Source organism: Hesperophylax consimilis, chromosome 5, assembly GCF_061612785.1.
Source record: "Hesperophylax consimilis isolate HC1 chromosome 5, BYU_Hcon_1.0, whole genome shotgun sequence".
Lineage (NCBI taxonomy): Eukaryota > Metazoa > Arthropoda > Insecta > Trichoptera > Limnephilidae > Hesperophylax > Hesperophylax consimilis.
Genome location: NC_142840.1, coordinates 41,617,422 through 41,645,277, shown reverse-complemented (window position 1 = coordinate 41,645,277; position 27,856 = coordinate 41,617,422). Strand labels below are relative to the sequence as shown.

The 27,856-nt window shown below is 32.3% G+C and overlaps 1 protein-coding gene across 1 annotated transcript in view; it reads right to left on the bottom strand.

Moving 5' to 3' along the window:
• Nucleotides 1-27,856, bottom strand: part of LOC149423964 (arylsulfatase B-like) — a 95,957-nt gene that overhangs the window by 33,476 nt on the left and 34,625 nt on the right. Inside the window, exons 3-5 of the mRNA XM_089632207.1 lie at nt 25,721-25,880; nt 13,557-13,783; nt 6,530-6,638 (exon numbers count right to left, since the gene is read on the bottom strand). Coding sequence (XP_089488333.1) covers nt 6,530-6,638; nt 13,557-13,783; nt 25,721-25,880 — 496 coding nt within the window. The remainder of the gene's footprint in view (nt 1-6,529; nt 6,639-13,556; nt 13,784-25,720; nt 25,881-27,856) is intronic.

Below are 27,856 nucleotides of genomic sequence, written 5' to 3'. Positions count from 1 at the left end.
AAAATTAAATTGAAAGAGTTAAGAATATCTTTCGGTTTTTATTGTAAAAATGTTGACCAACTCCTAACATGAAAAAAACTTAAAACTTGAAAAGTTATAATAAAATTCAATTGAACCTAAAACGCTTTCAATGTGTTCACGTTAAAACAATAGTTATTTATTAGGGACTGGTTAATGAGTTCTGCCTTGCTGGAATCAGCATAAAATACAAAAGTTCCTTTATTTGTTTTTTAACTTTCTCTAGAACGTGTTTTTGCGTCAGGTTCATTTGAAATGCGTTAGATAGATACACCACGTAACAGCATTATTAGAAAAACAAAAATTAAAAATCGATTCGTGAGAGTAGGAATGCAAGTACATAGGTATCTACTTCATTAATCATTTCCAGTGTCGATAATTGAAATAAGAACAACACGAGAGCATTAATGACTTGTGCAATACAATAAGCGATGAAAACGGACATGCTAAGTGAATAGAGCAGATTAACTTTGAACGTATTTAAAATAACAAATAATTTATTGAGACGTTGAAGGTTGGTGACGTAAGCCGGAGGTGAACACAAATTATAGTGGCTATTACTCTTACGAGTGAATCATTTCATTTTCTTTGAGAGGTGCGTTCGTTTAGTTCCTACACTATTTCCAATCAACTCTTTTTATTCATCAATAATCAAATTTTTCCACACTGCTACTGAATTAAAACATAAAAAAATATTACAATTTGAAAGCATTACACATATAACACGTGTATTTTGTGGAAATGTCTCATTGATTGCAACAGGTAGGATACATATTTTATAAAAATGGGGTGTATAAAACCCCTACACTGCCGTTATTTTTTGGGAGAAAAAACCTTTCTTTCTTCACTGGCAAATAATACATCAATGTTCACTGTGCATTATTTATGCCCAGTCTGAAGGCTGCTAAAATAAGCTTAATCATATAACAGTAAAATAAGTAAAAAATTGTTTCAATATATCATCATAATTTATGTTTTTCTGGTCATATTGATTTTTAGATCACCTCGAGATATACACGACGACGCACCGATAACTCATGTAACCCATTCCGTTGCCCAGTTAATACTGATTATTTAGTCGCGCTCTTTTTTCGAGGCTCTTATCCAACCCCTTCCCGCTCCATTACGTAAGCGCACGATGACGTAACTGCACTAATAAGAAACAGATAGTGGTCTATTTTATTAGGCGCCACAACTCTTGAACCACGAGATATATTTAAATATTGACGAAAATAAAATATTTTTATCACCAACTCTGGCGGGACTTGAAAATGGGAGCATTTAAAAAAATGTTTCATGTTAAAAGTTTCTTGTGCGTTCAGCGTGGCAAAATATTTATTTCTCTTTATTCACAAGACGGGATTCTTCAATGGGGTAATAAAGGCTAGGTACGGTTATTCGTGGATTTCATTCGTGTACCCAATGACGTAAAATCCATCTACGAAATACTTGCTTAAATATGTATGGCAAAAGGCCGTCGGTAGACAAACAAGTTTTTTTCTCTCCTAAATGACCACTTTCGCGGCAAGCATTTTCGATCTGTGTTCTATGACATAATTTTGTCACAAAACAAAGATAAACTATGTAACTCTCTTGGTTGCGTACTTCAACACTATTCAACGCTAATCATACTATAACTGGTTTTAACTTATTATTAAGTCATTGAAGAAGATTATAATATTAACAAATCTGAACGAAACATGAAACGGAACAAGATAGAGACTAAATAATAAAAAAAGATAACGATCACAACTAGGAATCGAACCCAGGATCTCTTGTCCTACCGGGACAGCGTCTTAACCACTCGACCATTAGGACCTAGTTATTAAACGCCATAATTGTCGATCTCATATTTCAAATTCAGAATTAACTTAACGTAAATTCTTGCAACACATTTTTAAGTGAATATTCATTTTTGTACTGGAACAACTTTTCTCTAACTTTTGTTTAATATTATTACTATTTTAAGCTGTAGATCTAATAACAGTTAAGTCTTGTCGATGGGATCTTCGTTGTAAACTCTTCCAATTACAAACCATTACAAAGACGAAACAAATAATCCAAAATTACTAACATGTTAAAGAATCTAAACCTATCGTCTACTATATAAACAAATTGTGTACTTAATAGTAATAGATTTTATTTTTTAAATGTTTAACGGCCGACCACTTTCAGAATTTATACGAAAACTTAATCTCAAACATAATCACTCTGCTAGAAGAAAAAATTAAATGAGACCAACTGACTAAGTAACTAACCATCAAGCCGTTTCCCCGAAGGGATAGGCAGGGAGGGCGGACTGCCAAACAACTCGGTCAAAGCACAAACTTCTTGCCTCATTCACATTCATACATCGTCTCATACATACTCTTCTATTATTATGACTCTTGACATGGCCCGACTCGAGTATCTGATTCACTTGATCGTGCCATGTCTTCCTCGGGCGCCCCCAACTTCTGCTACCAATTACCATATGTATCTATAGCAATAAAGATTTTCCACAGACAATTTAAAAAGAAGAGAAAAATGTATTTAAATTTAAGAAATAGGTACGTAATATGTGAAGTATAATACACGCATAAAAATGAGCTATTAAGAGTCTCTTCTAATTTAGAAAATTTCTAATACATCGGAACACGTGTTCCACGTGACATAATATATTCATGTTACTAAAAGTTTATCGGGATACCTATTAATTCATTCCTTAAGGGCCTGCAATCCCCTTTTCAACCTGATTACCAATAATTAGAAGAGATTTTTAATAAATTAGCAATATTCATTTTTTACGTGCACCCATTTAATTTTGGAAATTTGTTAATTTAAATACTGTATTTCTTTGGCATTCACTATGTAACAATTTCTAGACATTTTTTGTTTTTAATGAGTTTTTATTATTCACAATGTGCATTTGTTACGTATAATTTTTTTTTATAAAATTAGCGACCGGTTTCGACACGTTCGTGTCATTAACTAGCTATTTTAAGCTATTTTAAAGTTTTAAAATAGCTAGTTAATGACACGGACGTGTCGAAACCGGTCGCTAATTTTATAAAAAAAATTATACGTAACAAATGTACATTGTGAATAATAAAAACTCATTAAAAACAAAAAAAAATGTTTAAATACTGTAGTTTGTACCAATGATTTTTCAACATTATGTTGTTTATATTGGCACCTACGTAACCGTTGTACATATATTATGTAACCATTGTATAAACGTACTATTTTAAGTTAAATAAATAAATAATAACAGAAAGTGGATCTCTCAGCGGCATGCCGACAGCACGTCCCTCTCACCGGGGAACGCTATCAGCGACGGCATCACAGCGCGTCACGGTACTGTGACCCGGGGAAACGAATAGATGTACAGGTAAAGGTGCCTGTGCCAATAATTACGCAGCCAAAGTAGGTACTTAAACCTGACCTAACTGCTAACTGCAGTGTTTAAGAAGTAATAACAATGTCTCGGGAGACGTTCAAGTTCTCATTTTTTATATCATTTAAAATATACTCATTGTGGTTGTTTCAAACATTATGACGTCCATCGATTCGACTGTCAGTCAAATATTTTTTTGACTTAGACTCTAGGCCCGTTTTAAGCATAACGAACATGTTTTTTTTATGGTTGTTAGTTGAATAGACATTTCAATTTTCATTATCATTACCTACAATAATAAAAGTAGGGTCGCATTTAACAATTATGTTTGCAGTGATAATTTTATTTTAATTCATAAAACAGAATGAAAGTTTAATAATTCGGTATATTAAATTAAACATTATACAACAAAGTAAATGACAAACAAGATGTATTGAAGGTAGAATACATAACTATGTACCTACAATACAATTTTTTATTGGCACTTTCATCACATTATCAGCTAGATAATATGATTAATGGCAGAAATTTTTTGGTAAATGTACAGAAAACAGGGACACAATAAATATGCACATTTTATTTTAAGAACACTTTGAATCATTGAAATAATAAAGAGATTTAAGTTTTTCAGTTTCCTGAAATGGAAAATAATGCATTTTAGTAGGTATTTCGTTAAAAAAAAACGAAATTTTTGAAGTCTCTTTTTACGTCATGTTTTGAAACCATAATAGTAAAACAAAAACTAAGAACCTATTTTAGGATCACAGGTTCATATTTTGAATTAAATACGAGAAGAAAAAAAAACTAACTAAAGAGGAAGCCACAAGCCAAAAATGTGTATATTCTTGGTATACCTTATATCGTAGGTAATAGGCATTAAAATCGCTTGACAAAAGGAGTCTAGAAACGTTCGATTTCAAGCAAAAAACTGGTTTTTATTTATTTTGTAAATAATTTTATAAGAAGTCAAAAAAGTTAATCAAGTGAAACTGTCACAGATAATCTTGGCTATAATACTATATTTTTTTACAGTTGTTTTCTTTACGCATTCATACATTTCTACTGAAAATTTTTTTTTTTTAGTATTTTACATTTATATTTTTTATTGAGTAATCTATTTTTTTATTTGTATTTTACTCAAGCGAAGCGATAGGAAAACCTTCAATTTATCTGAAGCATATTTTTTGGTATTCATAATGTACACAAATTCGTTATAAAGATTAATAAAAATAGTGATTTGGCGTTAAGCTTCGCCTTAAGCATGTCCCCATTTTCTACACATTTGCCCTTTTTTTAAAGCGCTTATTTGGGTCAACATTTCTAAGTACTGCATTATAAGAGCATCATATAGACATTCATGAATATTTTAGGTCTATGTAGAGTCTGTATAGAGTAATTTCTTAATGTTCGCGGTAAAGGAGCAAAATGTCCTGTATTTGTGTGCTAAGCTTCAAAATATGATATTTATTTTAACCTCCTTGTCATTTTTCTTGATGGTGCGTTAATGTTAATTTGGGATAAAATGTTTGTTGTGTCAACTTATGATCCATTTTTTAATTAAGACACACGTTCGCGGGTTACGAATAACCTGAAAATATCTAAAATCTTCCACAACCATCGCAGTAAGCGGTAAATGATGCTTGTGTCGTTATGGAGGAATTGAACTCCAGGAAAGGACCCAAAAGCGATGCCAACTCAGCCACTGACCGGTCAATCAATTAATCTGATCAAAATTCACGATAAGCACACGAGTTCATTTTCTATTGCTTGGATTCGATCCTATAACTATGAATCTCATGATTGGGAGACCAAATAGTGGATGCATATTCATATATATTGGATTTATGTAAAGTAATTTCTACGCTTTTTTATAATTTCTTTATGTATTAAACTTCATGTCCTCTATTCTACCTAAACATACATTTTATTTTACACTTTAATTATTACTAATAGTTCTATAGTAACATGTTTTAGGTACATTCTTAATCTCACTGGGAACTATGCTATTCATGTGGCTGCCTTTATAGATTGTATGTTTTTGATTTGTTCAATCTTTTTATTTAAATATTTTATTTCTGTATTTTAAGGTGTGGGTGGAGATATTTATTGTAATGTAGTTTGTCTCTAAAAATAAGATGGTAGTAAATTGTTAAAAAATTTGTATACAAAAATATTTAATTTTGTGTAACACTAATTAAAGCATTTTCTAAATCAATTTATATTTAGCATACTTCAAGGTTCGTCTCATCGCTCTATTCTTGATTATTTGGACTTTTCAAAGCTATCTACATTACTAAGATACGGTCAACAATTGTTTAATATCATTAAAGAAGAAGATTTAACTAATAAATCTAAACGAAACATGAAACAGAACAAGACAAAGAAAAATAAAAAGATAATAATCTAATATAGATTTATTAGTTTATATACTTCTTCAATAGATTTGGGTATAACCTCCAAAAGTCATCGAAGAAAAGTTGTTCCAATAAAAAATTGAATCGTTGTATAATTTAGTGAACGTGTTTTTTATCGAATTTCCCAATCCTTCCAAGAAAAGACACCTTTTTAGCCATTTTTGGTAATAAAATCAGCAGTATCTTCAAGAGATATCTTTGACAATAAAAACACTTTAAAAAAAATTTGCTATTGACCAATTTTATTTTATTTACACTCTACCGGTTTCGGAAGAACCTTTTCTTCATCAAGATAATATTAAAACCTAATCTACGATACAGAATATTGGCAGATTTATATAAAAAAGTTTAAGTTGTTTGAGGGAGAGGAACCAAGTGAAAAAAAAATGATCGCGGTCAATAGTAAATTTATGTGTTTTTACTGTAAATTATTGCCACAAAGTAAATGCTTTTTACAAAACGTAGATATCTTTTAATCTAGAATTATTCCCAAGTAGGAATAATTAATTAATTATTCCAAGTTATCATCGCCCATTATTTGTTGATGACGTTCAACGTACTTTCGGTTAGCAACGATCATATACTTTGTTTGTTAAATGTTCAGTTTAAGATTATTAATTTTCAGCTATTTGAACACATTGTGTTAGATCACCATTATTTTGTGATTATTGATGCCAATGATAATCATGTGATAATTTATGAGAAAATGTGAAAAACTTACATGATATAGCCTCATTTGTGTAGAGATCCGTGGCGTACACACCCTCTTCCCCGTAGGCCGGGGTTTGGTTCCGGTACAGATCAAATCCGAACATGAACCGATCTTCAAACTGAAAAAAGCAAACAATGTTAATTGTCAATATTTTCACGAAGCACCAAACAGTACCTGCGTAAGTACGTGGATATTTATAGTCTAGTCATAAATTTGAGGATTTCATTAAATTTATTTTATTTTGCAAACGGTGCAATAATCAATATAATGGAATAGTATAATATTTTAAAAGGATACTTTGACGAACATTGCAACAATGATAAGAACTTATTATTAACTTATAAAAAAATTTATCTAATAAAAGTTTAATTTTTTTTAAATAAAATGCAATGGGATTATGGGAGATAGAATTGTTATTATTGACATAATTATTACCAATAACCATTTTATAATAGCTAATTAAATAACTTGAATTAATTTTAACGTGAATCAATTTTTTATTAACTTGTTTGTAATTTAGACATCTTGGTTGCCCTTTGTTTCTGTATTTAAATTTATAAAAGTAACATTTTTAATGCAAAAATTATTTTATCATAATTTTATACAGGATGTCTGGAGTGAAGTGTACAAACTTCGGGGATGATTCTACATGATGGTAGAAGTAAAAGTTTTTTTTCGAAATTTCTTGTTTTTTTTCTAAAAAATATTTTTTCATAGACGAATATTATTTTCTCCGTACAAAAAATTCAACTTTTGTAGACGAAAACCACCTTAAAACGTTGCAGTTTCGAAAAAAGTTACATATGTTTTTTTACTAGTTCTATCATTTGGAATCAACTCCCGAAGTTTGTGCACTTTACCCCAGGACATCCTGTATAATATATTTTTTATTGTAATAATTAATTCATCACAGCTTATTGTATACCGAAAAAACCTCTTTCTCTTCACTTATTTGTCTATTCTTATAATGCAATCATTGTTTGTATACTTTATACCTTGATGAAGAAACCATTGGTTTTGTAAAAACATGAAGATAATTGTCGTCATTAACCTTAAAAAGAACAAACTTAACGATCTTTGGGATTTCGTTCTTTTTAATTGAAGATGGGTTGTTTTACGGAATTTTAAAATTTCACTAAATTTCAATGTTGATTTTCAAGTTCTGTAAAGGTTCTAAGTTACATTATTATATCATTATTGGCATGTTGTTTTACAAAACTGATCGTACACCTGTAGAGAAAATCTTTTTATAATAAAATAAGCTAAACCTAAACTCTAACATTTATAGAATAAACCTTCTAAACACAAGGTTTCAATGATAATAATAACATAGCATTTATATAGCGTAGTTTAGTGTCATTACACTTCTAGTGGGCTTTACTATTACTCATTTGGTATATTTACTCAAATTTTATGTGCTAAAGAGGATTAAATTAATAATTTTTTTCAAGTCAAAATTTATGTTTTCTCTACTTGAGTCTCTGGTTTGCGATAGTAATTGATTAATTAATTAATTAATCAATTAAAAAAATAGTGATTAATTATTAAAGTCCTTATAAGAACATTTAAAGGTTTGTTTAATTATAAACGAGATCAAAAAATTTCCTTGAAATTACAAAATAATCAAATTTTTAAGACATGTAAATTATATACTTAATACTCCAGTTGAAAACTATGATTGTTTAATGCAAAATCTAAAATTTAAAGGTTTCTGACAAAAAATGTGCAACTGATGTCATTTTGACATTGACAGCCTTACATTATTCCAAATGATTTCTTATCATATCTCTAATAGATTTACAAGAACCAAAACATATTTTTAACTGCAACAATAATGTAAATAACAATTTGTTTAAAAACTCCCCTATACCACCCATACAAAGCTTAGATAACCAATGTGCAGAAGTAACAGAAATTTCTAATAAAACCGGAAAAGAATAAAAAAAAAAGAATTTTACATATTTTTTTAAAACAGTTATTAGTTATCATTTTGTTTCCCATAACATGGAAATGACTGCAAATTTTAAATTTAAAATTAAATTATCATATTATTAGTATGTTTACACTGTAAAATTTTTTGTTTCCCTTTTTTTTAAAAAAGGTTTTTCTGTATTTACAGGTATTTAAATTGTTAATAAATAAATGAACCTTACTGACTGTAATAATAATAACAGAAAATAGATTTTGCGGTTTCAGCGGTTGGTGCTCCGAATAAATCACCCACACATGTAATACACTCCGAGGCTTTCTCGCATAGACTTATAACAAAGATGAATTGTGATATATCATTCTGTGAGATTTTTTTAGCTTCTCAGAAGAAAAAAATATAAACGAAATAAAAATTTCCTGTTTAAAAGTTGTGACTTCAAAATTTTCCCGCCTTTCCTTCCCGTTATTACTTTGAACACAAAGCGAATTCCGCCACTTCTTGTAAACAGAAAATAACCGAATCACGGTGATTATTAATTAATATTATACTCGTTAGGACGCGCGTCCTTCGTTAAAATTCTGGTAAAACCATTCCTCACACCAGCATTACGCCATTGCTTGCTTCAAATTTCACCTTGCCCATTGTGGTCCCGGCTCCCACGATCCGAGGTGACGCGCGACCTGGAAACTAATGACACGCGGCCGCTAATAACTAAATAAAACTTTTATTGTTGAGTTGGAAATCATCCACCATAATGACCCGAGCTGCAGGTACCTAGCAGTGTGGTGCAAGCAGTGTAAGAAGGTACCCCGCCAATGCCATTTCCGGGTTCATGTCGCGGAAGTGGATTTAATACTCTTCGGCTCAAGTACGCGACGCGATGCGCTCGTTGAGGCCGGGGGATTTTCACGTCCGTTTTCCCGGAATGGCGTTAAAAGATGATGTAGCTCGAACGAAGTGGAAATGCGATCGCTGTGAAGTATTGGGAAAAACTAGAGATCTGGAGTTCATACGATTGAATTCAGACGGGTAACATTGAAATAATGTTGATTGAAATCTATTTATGAAATTGTTGTAAAATACTGTGGTGGAATTCCACCGAAGCTTTACATAGATAGAAATATTATTAATCACACCAAAATTTGAAAAAAAACATTAATCAAACAAAGGTGATTTTCAAATTATTTCGAAAAGATTCCGATATTTAGTCATACGTGTGAAATCAAACTAACATATTTCGATTGTATCTGATGTGTGTCAACCTGATTCAATGCACTCAAATTTACTAAAGTGTATTTTTAAACTTGGAATTGATTGTGTGAATAATTTAAACAAGCGATAAAGTAGGAACCCACCTTCAATAATATATTTAAACATAAAATATAATTAACTTTTCATTTTTAAATTTTAATTATAACATCCCGTGATTTTTCACGGGTGTGCGTTAGTAAAAATAATACTGTCGAGTTTTAGTTACAACTTAATGCAGCAACGAAGGTTGAATGTTAGCATGAGCCAAAAATCAAATTAATAATATTTATTTACCGTTAATCGTGACTACAAGTGATTGTTTTTTAATTGGTTATAAAATATTTATACATTTAATTTGTTTACTGAGCACAAGACAGAAAATTAATTTCTTTACTAAACACAAGACAGAATATTAATTTGATTATTCAGCACAAGACAAAACATTAATTTGTTTACTGAGCACAGGACAGAATATTAATATGTTTACTGAGCACAAGACAGAATATTAATTTGTTTACTAAGCAAAAGACAGAATATTTATTTGTTTACTGAGCACAAGACAGAATGTTGATTTATTTACTGAGAACAAGACAGAATATCAATTGGTTTACCGAGCACAAGAAAGAATATTTTTTTTTACTAAGCACAAGACAGAATATTAATTTTTTTACAAAGCACAAGACAGAATATTAATTCAAAAATCATCTGAAATTAAAAACGCAAAATAAATACCATCTCATTGAAATGGGAAAAACTCCATTAAAGTACATTTCTATATTTTTCATGTTTAATCCTACTGAATCCGTTTAAGACCAACAAGAAGTGTTGCCAAATCAGCGCTTACAATCTCTGAAGCTATGAGATAATATAATTATATTCAAGAGGGAATTCCGAGGTTTTACCAAGGACAAGATCGGTCAAACAATACTTCTCACTTACTTACTTTTAACTCCGAAGTTATTAATTGAGTTCACTCTGTTGAGAATTGAGGCCTTTGGGCACCTTCTCAAAATGTTAACTCTGAAGTATTGCGGTTCCTGTAGCTCGAGGCGTAATGTTACAGCTTATTTTTGTATGTTTTCCGAGGGATTTGTGAATGAAATCATAAGTTGCCTTCAGACGCACGTGAGCCGTCCTCAACGAGAAAATAAGTAACTGGACAGTTTGATAATGCCTTCAGAAGACAAAACAGCTGTCACACGTAATAATAATTACACAGCAGAACTTGTTTATAAATAAAATGTTTTTTTTAGGAAATTGGATAGTAATATACTAAAAATTACCAAACAATCAAAAGGGCAGAATAAAGTGAATGTAATCAATTGAGAGTATAATAGTGTATTCGGGCTTTTCCATTTAACTTTCTTGCTAGTTGAGAAAGGCTCAAGTGCGTCATGCGGAACATTTGGAGGCAACTATATTATTATTGATATATTTAGTGAATTACGCGTGGTTTTAGCTATACTTAGGTTTGAACAATAATTGGAGAGATGTAAACTTAACTAACATAACATTTTGTTTGTAAAATCGTAAACGTTGATAAGGTATTGACAGATTCATTTTAACATCGATGTTTTTATGAGCCTCAAAATAATATAAAAATGAATAAACTGTATTCCCGTAGTATTTGAATTTTATACCATTTCTCAGTATATCCAAACCTATATTTTTTGTTTTTCTAAACGCTATTATGACCTCCCTTTTAAAATTTATTCAAGAAACACCTGAGGCGAGGAGTGTGTGCCAAGACCGAGATGTTTGGCGGTCCGTCCTCTCTGCCTACCCCTACGGTGAAACGGCGTGATGGTTAGTTAACACTTTTTAACGATTTTTTTCCAAATGTAAAGGTTTTTCGAAAATCCATATCAAACAGACCTATGTGGAGGCTAATGGTGCGTATAAACACGAGAGCTGAACTGCTGAGCTGAACCACGACTTATAAGAAATTATCGAAGCAACAGCAAGCGGCGTTTCGCGCCTTTCCGTCCCTTTCCCGTAATGCATTGTTCGGCGCAATTGGAGCAGTCCGCTCCGGACGCCAAATTGCCAAGGTGCTGATAATGCATAATATCTAACACCTAAACCTCCTAACACATTCCCCATGAGATTATTTTTAGTTAAACGGCGCTACACAAAAATACAAACAATCAGGAATATTATTAATTTCACCTGACCAATGCGTCTACTGATTTTGACAAGAGGCGTCAAAAATTTACTCGCGCCAGGCGTCGTTTGGTTCAGGGTCGGTCCTGGGCTCAGCATTTCGCGGAACAGGGGGAGAGTTACAAGTCAATCATATCGTTTACAAACGAAAGAGAAAGATTTTCATCCCAATTATCTCCAAGAACTTCTATGGTATCAGCTTTAAATTGAGTGAATATAATACTAAAAAGCATTTCGTATTACATGTGTGAAAAATACAGATTCTCGTATGAAATGTAACCTACCTACCATTTTCCAAATCGTCGCTATTCAATATATATTAAAATGTATCTATGCAGACACAAGACAGTGATCTCCCAAAGGGTGACCCGCATTACGTTACCAACCTACAGTACCGGTTCTTCGACGTAAGCGAGTGGAAAAAACCTAAATACAAGACGATATACGATCCGCAGAGAGGTCAAGCGATCGAGTTAAGTGCCTTGGGAAATCCACAGACACCGGACACGGACCATATTCGGAACTAATGCAAGAAGTAGACGGAGAAACAAAGCTTCTTGTTTACCCTGTTTACGATTCAATCACTTAGTGCAATTTGATTTTGTTTTTTCCTGGGTTTTTTTGACCGTCTATAATTCTTTTTTAACACAATGTTTGCGGGGGTTTTTTCGCCAATTGACGCTTTCTGATTTTTCTGGGTGATTTTTTTCAGTATGCGAGCGAAATTACGTTTTACATAAAATAATTATACTTAACTTCTGAATTATTGCGACGAAGTGGTTAGATATCACAGAGGGTGATAAGCAAGGCTGTGAAATATCAAGGCTGTGAGATGTGGGCTTAGAGGCTAATATGAATAATTTAAAATTATGTTCCCTGTTGATTTCTAACAGTATGGAAGATCTACAGTCTCTTTTGTCTAGAATGAACGAAGTACGCACGCAGAATGAGTTAATGATTTTCTAGTGTGGTGGTTGAAAGAGGGTACGAAATCAGTGTGCTATTTATTTTAATTAGGAATCATTAATACTCGAAGCAAGTGAACTTAAACTAACGTAACTAACTAGCTGCGAAGAAACCCCCCAACCCGGTAATATTTAATAAATTGCACACGACGGCGGATATAAGCCTTGGAGCCTATAAGCCTAGATAAAATATCTACATCTCTCTCAAAGAACTGAAATATGTACCTATAAGGGTACGTATACATTTGCGAACCGAAACGCGAACCGTAAAGAAAAGGAACAAATCATTAGCGCCATTTGTGGTTGCTTCTTCTACTTTCCCATAAGTTGTGTTTCAGTTCGGCAGTTCGGCTCGCAGATGTATAGGTACGTAGCATAATAATTGTTGTTTTCACACTCATCAAAAACTATCAAACTATCATTTTAAGGGATATATCTGAACCATAGATTATAGTAACATGGGAGATGGATAATTACTAGTGCAAACCGCCTCTACGCCACGGGAACCATGTATTGGATAAATAACACCTCTGCCACAGGTTACCCCAAGCCGTTCGCTACGTTTGGTGACTTCCCAGGGATGCTCGGGTTCATGGGGTGAGGTTTATCTGGGTCTTGAGGTCTTGGGAGACTGGCTTGGGAGACATTTTGACCTCTCCAACAGGACTCTCTTGGAACACAGAAGGAGGGATGGATTCACATTATAAATGCATAATAATATATTTACCTTCTGCTGCAGCACAGAGTCATAGTACCCCGTGAAGCCTCCCCTGTACCCGAAGTGGGAGTCGAACCCTCGCCGGGTGGGCGTCTGCGCCGTCCTCGCCATGCCCAGATGCCACTTGCCCACGGCGTGCGTGGCGTAGCCCAACTCGCGCAGGTACTCCGGCAGGATGCGCTCGCTCAGAGGCAGTCCGCGGGGCTCCACGTTGTTGAGGGGGTAACCTTGGTTGCCTGAGGGAACAAAATATTCTTGAAATTTCTGTCGAAAAATTACATACTTCTCTTGAAATCTTTAAGTTTTAAGCACAAAAAAATAATCGTATGTTATTTTTTAAAATGATCTCTATACATTTGACGAGTTGAAAAGGTAATTATATAAAAATTCGATCCATAGAAAAAAATCGCAAAGTAGTGATGCTCCGAAAAATATAAAAAGCAATATTGCGAATTTATTAAGAATCTCTTCAAATTATTGGCACTCCGGATAAAAACGGGATTGCAATTTTTAGTAAAATCGTAATAATATCGGAACAGGTGTTCATGCACCTGCTAATAGATGTATTTCGCATTTCGTCATTACAATTCATATACCGAAAATGTTTTTATGCACACGTGTTCCGACATCGTGACAATGTGGGAATTAAATAACAGAACCACACGGAGAAAAAAAACTGATAAAAATATAAGGATTATGTGTTCCGACATTGTGACGATACATTGGTATTTTACTAAAAGTTTATCAACAAACCTATTAATTTATTTGTTAAGGGCCTGCAATCCCGTTTTTAACAGAATTACGAATAATGTGAAGAGATTCTTAGTGAATGAGCAATATTTATATTGGTAGTTTTTTCCGTGTGGTTCTGTTATTTAAAATTCAGTGTTTCTCAAATGCTAATATTTTTTGCTGTATTTTAAATAATTCACGTTTTATTAAATATTTTGATAACAGTCGTTTTTTTGATTCTTTCTAATATTAGTTCGCTCTCATTCTAACATTTGTATTTACATATCTCTCCTTTAAATCATATTCTTCTTTTTGAACGCTTACTACGAAGCCTTAAAACTTTTACTTGAATTTTTAAAACTTTTTCAAATTATTATTAATCCAATACAAAATCTTAGTACTGAGTGCCATTGATATCTTGGCAGGTGGCCGACAGAGGAACTAAAGATGATATCCTTTTTACATTGACTAAAGCTTTTTATCATATTATTTTAATTTTAGATTGTACGATTTTTTCAATCCTATAAAGCCAACAAAACATTTTTCAAGATAAACAATTTACTATAATATTCCATGATTTTTCACAGATCTATCAACCTGCAATTATTGTAGGATGTAGGATTAGTGAAACTGATAGTATTTATAAAATATTTGCTTCCGTTTTTTTTTTTGATTTCGAAAATAAATGTTGTTAATTTTAGATACCATCAGAAATTTACCTGTTGAATGAACACTCTTAGTAAACTTGAGAAATAACTAAATCTTTCTAAAGATTTAACATAAGAAATACACATTTCAAATACTTATAGAATTATTGATTTCCAATTTTTAAAATAACACAAGTTATTTGAGTTCATTAAACTTGAAAAACTAAAGCACATCATCACAGACAACCGTAATGATTATATTTGATTATTTTAATATTTATTATTCGGACAGTATTTTAATAATATTTTAACACATATTTCTTTCAAACATTATTTTTATTTTTAAATATTAATTGTTCTAATAAAGCCTACATTAAGAGATTTATTTTAAAGCGGTGCCGCCACCGACTACAAAGTTATACGCGTTAAGCAATTAGTTTAATAATTAAATATCAATGTTTATGAAGAAATGAAATAATAATAACAAGCAGATTTTAATTACACATATCTATAACTAATTTAATCTTATCAGGTGAATTAGACATTTATTCACCATATTATTTATGTAAAATCACGACACAACAATAAAATATAAATAAATTAATCGTTAAATTTCCTCCACTCACGAATAAAGTCTTAAACAGTGTTTGTTTATGACAGTAAGATTAGATATCCGATTATAAATTAATATCATGATTTCATAAACTAATACTGAAAACAATACAATTCACATATATGTAGATATAATTCGTGACAGTCCTAGACATGTTCGCAATGAAAAATAAAATAAAAAAATGAAAATTTAAATGAAATTATTATTGAAGTGAAACTTCTTTACGCGCGTTATGCAATTTCGAGGACCGGAGTAAAACCAACTCATGACCGTCATCAAAAACCGTGATCATTTCGCTATAGGAGCCTAGCCAATATTATATACCTACTTTCGGTCGCTCTCCAAACTCAGCTTCGCGGTCTAGAGGCAAAGCGCCCGATTGTCGTCGTGAAGAACCGAGGTTCGATCCCCGCTTCAACTATTTTTTTTTTCTTTTTGTGATTTTTTTAATAATATTTTTTTTAAAAGTGATAAAATGCTCTCGTGCTGCGACTTTTAGATATTTTTACTATATGATATTTTGGTCGAATACGTAATAACCGCGGTCTAGAGGCAGAGCGTTCGACACTCGTTATGCAGAACCCGGGTTCGAATCCCATATTTTTATAACTTTTAATTTTTTTCACACATCACAATCACATGCTACTTATAAATATGTCAATAGACAGAAAAAAAGAGAGAATGAATTGAAAAGAGAGAGAGAAGAATATTAAAAGTTTCACTTCCGTCGTGCGTAGGCTTGCCACACACTGTATTATTTTTTTTTTATAAACTGCCACATACAACAGTCTGGAGTCAGTGAGACGATGGCATAATTAGCAATTATTGGGTATTTAATGTTAGTGGGGGGAAGTTGTGCGACAGGGTGGCGATAAAGTACCTCGCTATTCAGATCTGGTCACATTTCAAGCAACGTATCCGACACCGAGATTATGCACAATTCTGGACTTGAATGAATAATTTGTGAAATAACACTAACGAAATCTTAATATTTCATTATGGCCCCGAAGTAAGCGTTCAAAGATGGTGAAAGGGAGATATGTAAATACGAATGTTAGAGGGAGCACGCTAATATTGAAAAAAATGATAATAATCAAGCGAAAATGGTGAAAATATTTTATAAAAAACAGCTCGTTTAAAATAGAGCAAAATCGTCAAATACTAGGTAGTAGGCAGTAGGTTGCATTTAAAGATACACTGTAAATTTTTTCATGCCTATAACATATTAAATAACAAAAAAAAAACGTTTGTTAAACTTTCGGAGCTTACTTTGCGTTTTTTTTTTTTCTATCGAAGGAATTTCAAATAATTAACGTTTCGACATAACAAATGTATAGATATTATCTTCAAAAAAACTTATTTTTTTGAAACTTAAAAACTTAAAGAGAGTTGACGAGAAATTTGCTATAAATCGGTAGAAATTGGGAATGCGGGGGCTTGAAGTTAAAATACAAGAGATGTAGCTTCTAGATACATTCTATTTCTTACAACTAAACTAATTCACAAAAAGTAGAATCTAATAGTATTATTGTCCCAGCGTCTGGACGATGTAGGCCCTGTGATTGGTCAAATTCAAATTGTGTTTAAATAAGACTTTAAAGATTAAGACACGATTTCATACTGAAATAGAATCGCCACATGTAATACGATATTTATTCAAAAATATCGTTTCTGCTCATACAATTTTTGGATAATATCGAAGAAAATATGTTTTAGAAAGTTCATGATCCATTGGATTAATTACATTACAGTGAAAATTATCCACAATTACGTGATTACGTTTGACGTTTGACGAAAAAAGCACGTTCATTCAACATGGCCGATACGCACCGCGTCAAAGATAGCCGACAGAGCGCTCCTCTGGCGGTGAAAGAACGAACCAAGGGGCTGGCGCGAATATTTAAATATGCAAAATAAAAAGATTTCTTCTGGAAGTTTATTTAAACTTTGCAATGTCATCGTTTCTAAAACAAACATTTGATTCAACTTAATGACAATAAACAACAACTCTTTGCATGTACGATTTTGAAAAATATTGATATTTAATATTATTTACGTAAATAATAATTTCGCATTATTTTGACAGAACACCGATATGATATACGCGAAAGTATAGGCACTGCCAACTCAATAAAATAACATGAAAGACAATCGGAAGATAGAAACGCTTCGTTGATTGTAAAATTAGCCAACAAATCTCTCTAATCTGACATGTACTTATATGTATAATAAAACAATCATTTTGCCAGGTATAAATATTTATATAATATATATTAAGGTATTATTCGGAAACGCTGGACAAGGATAATACGAAATATTTTTAAGTAAAACCTTCGGATTTACCTTAATTAATATAGAAGGAATCTGAATGCATTCGGGAATTTTTGAATTTTAGCATTTTAATTTTTAATCACGTAAAATTAAAATTTGCTTTCGTTGTATTGGATGACAGCCGGAATAATTTCTATTGATGACATTTTCTTTTTTTGGTATTCCTGATATGAGTGTCTAGAATTTTTACCATAATTTACTCTATGCAAATATTATTTTAGTATTTTGGTTTCTTTTACAAGTAAGGAAATATTTAAAAAAAGGTTATTATAGGTTAGGATAGGTTAGGTTGGGTTATGCTAGATTAGGTTAGATTAGGTTGGATTAGTATAGTTCAAGTTAGTTTATAGGTAAGGTTAGATTAAGTTGGATTATTATGGGTTAGGATAAGTCAGGTTATGTTAGGTTAGGTAACGTTAGTTTGGGTTATTATGGGTTAGGTTAGGTTGGGTTATTATAGGTTAGGTTGGATTTGTATTTGTTAGGTTAGGTTAGGATTGGTTAGGTTAGGATTGGTTCGGTAAGGTTAGGTTAGGTTAGGCTAGATTGGATTATTATAGGTTAGGTTAGGATATAGGTTAGGTTAGGTTGGATTATTATAGGTGAGTTAAGCTTAGGTCAGGTTAGATTATTATAGGTTAGGTTGGATTATTTTAGGTTAGGTTGGATTATTATAGGTTAGGCTGGATTATTATAGGTTAGGTTAGGTTAGGTTATTATAGGTGAGGTTAAATAAAATAATAGTCAAATAAATCATTTGTGCTAAGTAGGCACTATTTTGCCGGAATATTGTATTACATTATATTTTTTTAATTTACGTTTTTCAATTGTCTCTAGCCGCTCATTTCAGGAATACCGACAAAAGAAAATGTTATCAACAGAAATTATTCAGGCTGTCATCCCATACAGCGAAAGCGAATTTTCATTTTACGTAATTAAAAATTAAAAAGCTAAAATTAAAATTTTCCCAAATGCTGTTCGATTCCTTTTATAGTAATTAAGGTAAATCAGAAGGTATTATTTAAAAATATTACCTATTTTCCGTGTCCAGCGATTCCGAATATTTACCTATATTAATTTACCTTTAGCCATTTAGGCAATTATTCGGGAAAGGTAAAGTTTTACCCGAACAACTGTCATTATTATTATGCCTAAACGCCTTCCTGTTCCGTGTTTTAACAAATATACTCACCCTCTCTCTGTGAATGACCTAATATCTACCTATTAAATGTAACTGTTGTTAGTATCACTTAAACTGGGCGAAGCCCAACGAAGTGCCGCCCGCAGGGCCTAGCAGAAAAAAACCCGCGGAGCGGGTTTTTAACTGCTAGTTCATATATTAATATTATAGTTCGTTTAATTTCAAAACAGTCCATTTTATTTACATATATATTTTGTATCTTATGAAATTGTAAATTGCAGGCCTCAGCACGGGTAAGTACCCAGTGAGGCTCACATTACTAAATAATGTTTTATAATCTTTAAAAAAAAAAAAATAATAATAAATAATAATAATCAAATAATAATAACTTACGCACGTCGGAAAATGAACTCGCGACCTCCCTATTCTTAGCCAAGCGAGAATATATATGTTTTACGTTTTTACGGTAGTATTATTATGGCAACTAGTTTCAACACTATCAAAGCAAAATAAGAACACAAATTGTAATAAAAAAAGGGAAATAACATGGTTTATGCATAACAAGTTGCTATGGCTAAGTCTGTTTGTGCAGATAGAAAAACAATTACGTCCAGCAGAAATTTTGCAATCTGATGGCGCTTTTTTTTCAACAAAGTATGTTTGTCGAATCTCTCACATGTGACACATATTTTTACCTCTAGGTACATAATAAAGGTATATAAAAACATATGCGTATTCGAATGCAACTTTGTTTCAAAATTTCAAAGCAATCTGTGAAGAACTTTCGGAGATTTAAGATTTTGGACAAATTCTTGATTACTGTAAAAATGGACACTTATTTACAGGTCAGGAAAACTAACAAAGTAACAGGTAGCCCATTTAATTCAAGAACAATTTCGTTTTGATTCTCGAACATATTATTATCAGTGGTCTCCTAAGAATGAGGATATCTGAAAATGCTAAAAATCCCACCTCGTATTGAAAAGATATTTCCAAATAAACTGTAATCGCATAATATTCTAAAGGTATACCCAAGCCTTTAATCGTATCTCCGATAATCAAAAATAAAACTCCGTATATCCTATAATACGTGATATTACGGGTTCTGCAAAAAAAATTGGACACATTCCTTGAAAAATATCCATTAGGGAGCATGAAGACTGTCAATTAAATCCGGTAATACGCGTCCCCGGAAACCCGACTTGGAGATGTCGGATTGCTTACGTGACATGTTTGGGAATATGTTTGGGCAAAGCAGGAGGTTTTACTGTACCCTTTACTCGTGCCGACGCTTGTAGGTATGGGTGTGCGAATACATGAGTAACGACGCTTCACATTTTTACTATTTGCATATCCAAATTACATTTCTCCGCTACTCGGCCTGGGGGATTGACAGATGCGCCTTTTTATCACTAGGCGTCCCGTAACGAAGTTTGTTAAATGGGATTTCACTGTAGTGCAGCGTCTGTTTTGTGCTAAATACTAGTGGCAGATCGTGCTTCTGAATTTGTAAGCTACACACAGATTATTGAGGATATCTAAAAGTAATATTTGTATTATTTATGGAAACAGAGATATAATGCATACATCCAGTTCCATTGGACTATTCCCACTGATAGCAATATCGTCAAAATTTCTTTTATATTAAAGGAATTGGCAGAGTTGAACTTCAGCCTTGGACAACATGGCCACTGCCCAGCGCCATATCGTCGGAGATGGCCCCGACTAGGTGCCAAAATGACAACCGTCGAGGACACAATATACGGAAAATTCATTTGTTCCTCGAAGAGCCCAAGGCACTGTCCATTATGATTGTTATTGCTTACTTTTTGCAATGCTCCTTACTTCCATAATGTTGTTCTAAAGATATTCTTCCCAGTAATGAGAGATATTAGCATAATTAATAAGAGTGAAGAAATAACGTTTATTGTTGTTGTTATACGCCCATAGGGGCTTTTACATAGATTATAAATAAGTTTTACATAAGTTATCGAGTTAGAATTTATACTAAGAGTTATAAAAGTGAAGAATTTTAAAAAAATATACAAGTAGTTTTTGAAGAATATGGCGTAAAGAAACATTTTAAACAACATAATATTTAACAATAACAAAGAACAAAATATAATATAAAACATTACAATAACATATCTAATCGTTAAATCTATTTCAATAATTTGTATGATTCCACAAAGTGTTGGTTTAATTTGAATTTAAGATTATAAAGGGAATCATGGAATATATCTATAATACCACCAAACTTGTTGCCCAAATCATGCATCCTATTGGTAAGTGAGTTTGACTGATAGTTGGTTTTATATGTGTCGCAAAAGAATGTTGTATTTTGTCTAGTATTTCTTGTCGGTACATAGAGTTTAATAGCAGCAACGATGGCAGGGCTGTCAATAAGGTTGTTCATGACTCTGTATAATAAAATTAGGTCTGAAATGGTTCTTCTGTCAGACAGCGTAATTAAATTAAGTCCATTCATCAAATTTACATAATTAATGTTTTCTATTGGAATTTTAAGCTTGAAATTTAAGTACCTAAGAAATTTGTGTTGAACCCGTTCTAATTTGTTAGAGTGTACTTTATAGAAAGGAGACCAAATAGGTGAATTATATTCCACTTGGCTTCTAACTAGTGAAATGTAGAGTGTTTTCATGCAATCCAATGACTTAAAATCAGTTAGGGTTCTACAAAGGAAGCCAAGAATCTTTAAAGCCTTATTAGTTATATCATCTATATGCGCTGTGAATGTTAAGTTTGATTCGAATATAACTCCCAAGTCACGAATTTGTGATACTGGTGTTAATTTAACATTATTTAAATTATATTCATGTAAGATATGAGAATGAGTTCTGGAAAATCGTATTACTTGACATTTCTTAATGTTCAAAAATAACATATTTTGTTCGCACCATTTAAAAAATTTATCTAAATTAGCTTGTAAAATTAGGCAATCATATATATTTCGTATTCTTTTAAACAATTTTAGATCATCTGCAAAAAGTAGGACTTGTACATCTTTAAATATGTTTACAATGTCATTAATGAATATTAAGAATAATATTGGGCCAAGGTGGGACCCTTGCGGGACACCACTTGTGGCCTCGAATACATAGGATTCTATAAAATTAATCCTGACACAAAGAACTCTATTACTGAGGTAACTAATAATCCATGTCAATAAACTACCTTTGATGCCTAACAGTCGGAGTTTGGATATAAGAATATGATGTCGAACCTTATCAAATGCTTTACTGAAATCGGTGTATATAGAATCCACTTGTTGTTTCAGACTGAGCGATTCAGATATGTAATTATTGTAGATAGTTAAATTACTTAAGGTAGATCGACCTCTGATAAAGCCATGTTGGTTAGGAACAATAATATTGTTGATAGGTTTTACAATGGTATCTAATACTAATGACTCAAAAAGTTTGGGTAAAGCAGACATAATACAAATAGGTCTGTAGTTAGATATATCGCTTTTGTCGCCTTTTTTATGAATGGGCGTTAAATAACTCTTTTTCCACAGAGCCGGAAAACAGCCAGACGCTAAGGATTTGTTAAAAAGTTTATGTAAGGGATATATCAAACTATCAATGCAAGTTATTAAAAATATGGGAGGAATACCATCCGGTCCAGCAGATTTATTACTATCTAGTGCTTTTATGCTTCTTTCTATGGAATCTAATTTTATGAAACATTGACTTAGGTTTAATGACTCTTCCACTGACGTACTGGAGACTGCTTTGATGGGAATATCTTTGTCGTAGACACTTTTAAATGAGTCAGCAAAAAGATTAACTATACCCTCAATACTGTCGGCACATTTTTCTTTAAAGAACATGCTATTAGGATATCCACAGTTGTCTTTTCGTTGAGATTTAGTAAAATTCCAGAATTTTTTCACATTGTGATGATGTACCTCATTTTCAATTACGTTAACATAGTCACTATAGCACTTTATTGATAATTCTTTACATTGTTTTCGTAGTTTAGTAAATGCTATATAATCGTTAGAATTTCTGGTATGTTTATATTTTCTGTGGATACATTTTTTTTTATTAATTAAATTAGTTAGTTCCCTTGTAAACCATTTCGGATAATTAGATGATGTAAAGCTAACCTTGGGAACAAATTGTTCTATAGAGGTATTTAAAATCGAGTAAAAGTATTCTAATTGATCATTTATATTATTTTCCTCATCTAAAAAGGACCAATCTGTTTGGGCAAGGTACTCCGTAATATGATGGTATTCAGCTTTGGAAAAGTTATACGATGGGACACTTGTTTTTTTTGAAGATGTTAAAGGCCTATTTGTTATGATAATGTCCAACGGTGGGTGGTGTTGATCTAATGGTAATAATAATTCGTCGGATAGCTCAACCACTATTTTCGAATCACTTGAAAACACTAAATCCAACATTCGATTGTTAAAGTTGAAAATCTTGTTTGATTGAGTTAGTCCCAAAAATAAAGACATATCACGAATTTCACTACATTTAGCACACTGTAAATCGGCTTGGTTTGTAGCAGGTCCGTTGTCATCTTGGCTGGTCCAGTTAGGAAGGTTATAATCACCAGCAATAATGAATTTTGCTTTAGGATATTTGAATTTGAGTACTTCTATGTCCTCATTGTGATTTTTATACGTTTGCAAATCCGATGCAGGTGGGATATAGACACAGCCAATAATAATTTTTCCATTAGGTATATTGAGCAATACAAAAATTTGTTCAACACTTTTGTGTTTTACCGGTAATTTAGTAGATGATATATTCTTGGATACGCACAGCATCACACCTCCTCCGTTAGACTTTTTGCTCGTAATAGAATTTCGATCAGAACGATATGTGGTATATTGATGTAGGCCTAATTCTGACGAGCTGATATCAGCATTTAACCATGTTTCAGTTAAAAACAGAATATCGTGTGAGAAGATTGGGGAGTTAGTTTTAAGTTGGTGCAATTTTGTACGCATTCCCCGTACATTTTGATAATATCCTGTAAGTCTAGAAAATCTGTTCTGTTTGTTTTTTAGTTTTTTGCTTGGGTTTTGATGATTTTGGGAATTCCGTTGAAATGTTTGATTCGTAAATCGACTTCGCCCTTTTCTTTCCTCTCTTCTAATTCCTTCCAGAGGTCAGTTAAGTGATTTCTTTGTTGTAGTGTCCTGTCAGGTTTGATTATAATTCCATTGGACAGAGTAGTTTTGTTAAAGAGTATTAGTTTCGCCTGTTTGACTTCATCAAATTCTAATTTAATTGGCCTGGTTTTGTTTGGAATTTTACTTCCGAGCCTGTAAATTTTCACATCTTCTAGATTGAACTCGCTATTAATTTCACTAATAGCTGCTAATACCTTTTTTCCATCCTCCAAGACGCTCACTGTAGTTGAGTTCGAATTACACTCGGGGACGTTGAGTAAAATTATGTTCTTCGAGCGGGTCTTGCGTTCCTCTATCTCAGCGAGCACCTCACAAATTGGCGTTGTTTCCTGTGGTAATACTTTCTTTTCAATGATTTTTTCGAATGTCATAACTTTTCCTTCAAGAACTCCAACAGTTACTCCTAGGTCTTGCATAGTTCCAGATAGATTAGAAAGTTTACTGAGTATTTTTGCCATTTGGTCTTTTGTTATTTTTAAGACAGGATCGGTAATGGCATTGTGGATGCTATTAATCTCCTCCTTAGCTTTGTTTAGGAAAGCAATTGCTTCATTATTATTCATTTCGAAAGTTAAATTTAAATTTTTTTTTTTTATAAGAAAATAATATGAGTGACAACCCTGCTCGCAATGTACAGGTAATTAACTCAAGTAGGTAGCGGGAGCGTCCACAAGTGTTATCCAGTAAGTGCGAGGGAGAGAATACCTTATCCTGTTACTTGTTAGAGCGAGACGTAGGGAACACTGTGCACAATTGATTATTAAACAAATTGATTTATAAATTTTATAATAATGGTGAATATTTACGATGATTTCGAAATGATTATTAATAAATAAACGTAGTGCACTAAATTATGTTGCAGTATACTGAAACTTGTTTAAAAACACTGTTTTTTTTTGTTCTATTTATAAGTTTCTAGTAAGACACAGAAAAAACTCGACAGCTGTCAGTGATATTTATTGTTGTAATTTATGTTGTAATCGTGTGTTAAGAGCGAATTGTTTCGTGGTTCATTCTTTCTGCCGTGATGGTTAGTTAAGCAGTGAAATGTTTTGTTTCATGACTTTTAAAATTTGTACAGACATTGGTACCTTAAAAAAATGCAAATTGCTAACATAAATATATTCAACAAGACAAGTTGTTACTTGTCTACAAAATCGTAGCAAACCTAACACAAAAAGAAAAAACAAAGTTTGCAGTCTTTGAGCGTGTTCTACGAAACACTTTGCACCTACTCCAGAGGATCATACAGGGTAAGATTAAATCATGAACTCGAAAATCTTATACCCATTGTAAGGTTCTGTAGGTTCAAAACTGCGATGATATGACTCCAAAAATGAAGAATGTGTACCCCAGTGGAAGCTACTCAGAGGCAGACCGTGGAATATGTAGAAGATCTGTGTGAACAGAAATGAGGCAGGAAGGGGCGGACTGCAGATTAAGGTGAAAGCGAGGGACCGCAGCCAGCGGATAGCATTTGTGGAGGAGGCCAACTGGCCCTGGGAGATGATGAGAATAATAGAATGATAGTGTTACCTGTTCTGATAGGATATTTTCCCGTCATGAGCGCTGCGCGAGAAGGCGTGCAGATGGGCTGCGTGTAGTAACTATTGAGGATGATGCCATTGTAGCACAGGGCGTCGATATTGGGCGTCGGAATCTGGTTAGAGCCGTGGAAACCGACGTCGTTCCAGCCCTAGAACAATCAATATTCAAATGGTGCGTCAGCAGAGAATGCACTACTGTCCCGTTTTTTTTCCGCTACTTTATAAAATAATAATATTGTAACCTTTTCTTCTACTAGTTTGTTATTTTATTGTTTACAATGGCTGATTTTTTCCCTTCTCGTTATTAATAATTACGATTACTTCGACTGTTTTTGTAAATATATTTTTTTACTAATTTGTGGGTTATTCTTCCGAATGTGTTCACACATGTTTTCGCGTTAAATATTTACTATATTATTAGCATAAGTTGATTTAAGTTGTGGCATTACAAAATAACTAACTAAGTTAAAAATTTCACTTGAAAATCTTTTAACTTTTACCAAATAATTAATGTTTTGTGCTTCACTGGAGTGATTTTTGTAATCAGTATTTTAAATGTAATGTAAATTCACCACAGAAGTGATTTTAGGACCACAAAATATTGATTATTTCGGAAAGTTTTGAAAGATTTAAAAAAAACCTTTTAACTTGGTTAGTTCTTTAGTAATGCTTTAGTAATAATATAGGTTAATAGTTGTTACATCATAATGTTACATATTACATATACATAGTTTTGTAAAAGAAAAGGCTACCACATGAAATGTATTTAAAGATACAGTTAAGACGAACGAGAATTAAACAAAACAGAAGTAGATGATAATCAATGCAAGTATCTGATAATATTATTACTCCAGCGTCTGGACGGTGTAGGCCCTGTGATTGGTCAAATTCAAATTGTGTTTAAATAAGACTTTAAAGATTAAGACACCATTTCATACTGAAATAGAATCGCCACATGTAATACGATATTTCTTAAAAAATATCGTTTCTGCTTATACAATTTTTGGATAATATCGAAGAAAATATGTCTTAGAAAGTTCATAATCCATTGGATTAATTACATTACAGTGAAAATTATCCACAATTACGTGATTACGTTTGACGTTTGACGAAAAAAGCAAGCGTTAATTCAATATGGCCGATACCCGAATACGCATCGCGGCTAGGTGGCCGACAGAGCGCCCCTCTGGCGGTGAAGAAACGAATCAAATGACTGGCGCGTATATTTAAATATGCAAAATTACTTGAACATCAAGGGTTTAATAATAAGATTTCTTCTGGAAGTTTAGTTCTACTTTGCAATGGCATTTTTCATTATTATTTATAATTTTTTTTTGCTTATTAATTACATCTGATTTTATATTGACATGTTTTGTAATTTCTAAAATTTCTAAATTATTTATTTGCGATGCTTTAATCCTGAGTGAAGTATTTTAAGACCTGAATTTTTATCGAAAGTGTGATTCAAAAGATGATTTGCAAACTCATATTCACTATTTCCATTTAGAACCCTGAGATGTTTTTTAGTTCTGACTTCAAGGTTTCTATTGGTTCTACCTTTGTAAAATAAATTACAATCCAGCCCAATTGAGTTTATAAACTCCTGATTTTTTTGTTTGATTTTCGCAATCTATATTATTAAGAATATATTTATTCATTCTGTTATTAGTGTAAAACGCCGGTTGAATAGTACCAGGAATGTTTATATACATATATAATTTTAGAAGTGTCGTTATCCACAAACAGAATTCTACGCCATTGTTTATTTATATCTTAAGAACTAGGGTAAAAATACCGTTTGAAGATAATATGTTTAATTATTTTATTTAGTATTTCAACTATCAATTTATTAGAATAACCGTTATTAAATGTTATTTGTCTTATGAATATATTGTTTTAAGGTTATATGCAAAAAAAAATTTCAGGTCTTAAAATACTTCACACAGGATATAAAGCATCACAAATAAATAATTTCGAAATTTTAGAAATAAGAGAACATGTTTATAAAAGTAGATGTAATTAACAAGAATTTTTTTTTATAAACTCTCTTTTAAATATTTTCCCACTTAACTGGTCTTTCATATTGTAATTCCTAATTCTTATAAACCCAGCCTACTCTTACCCC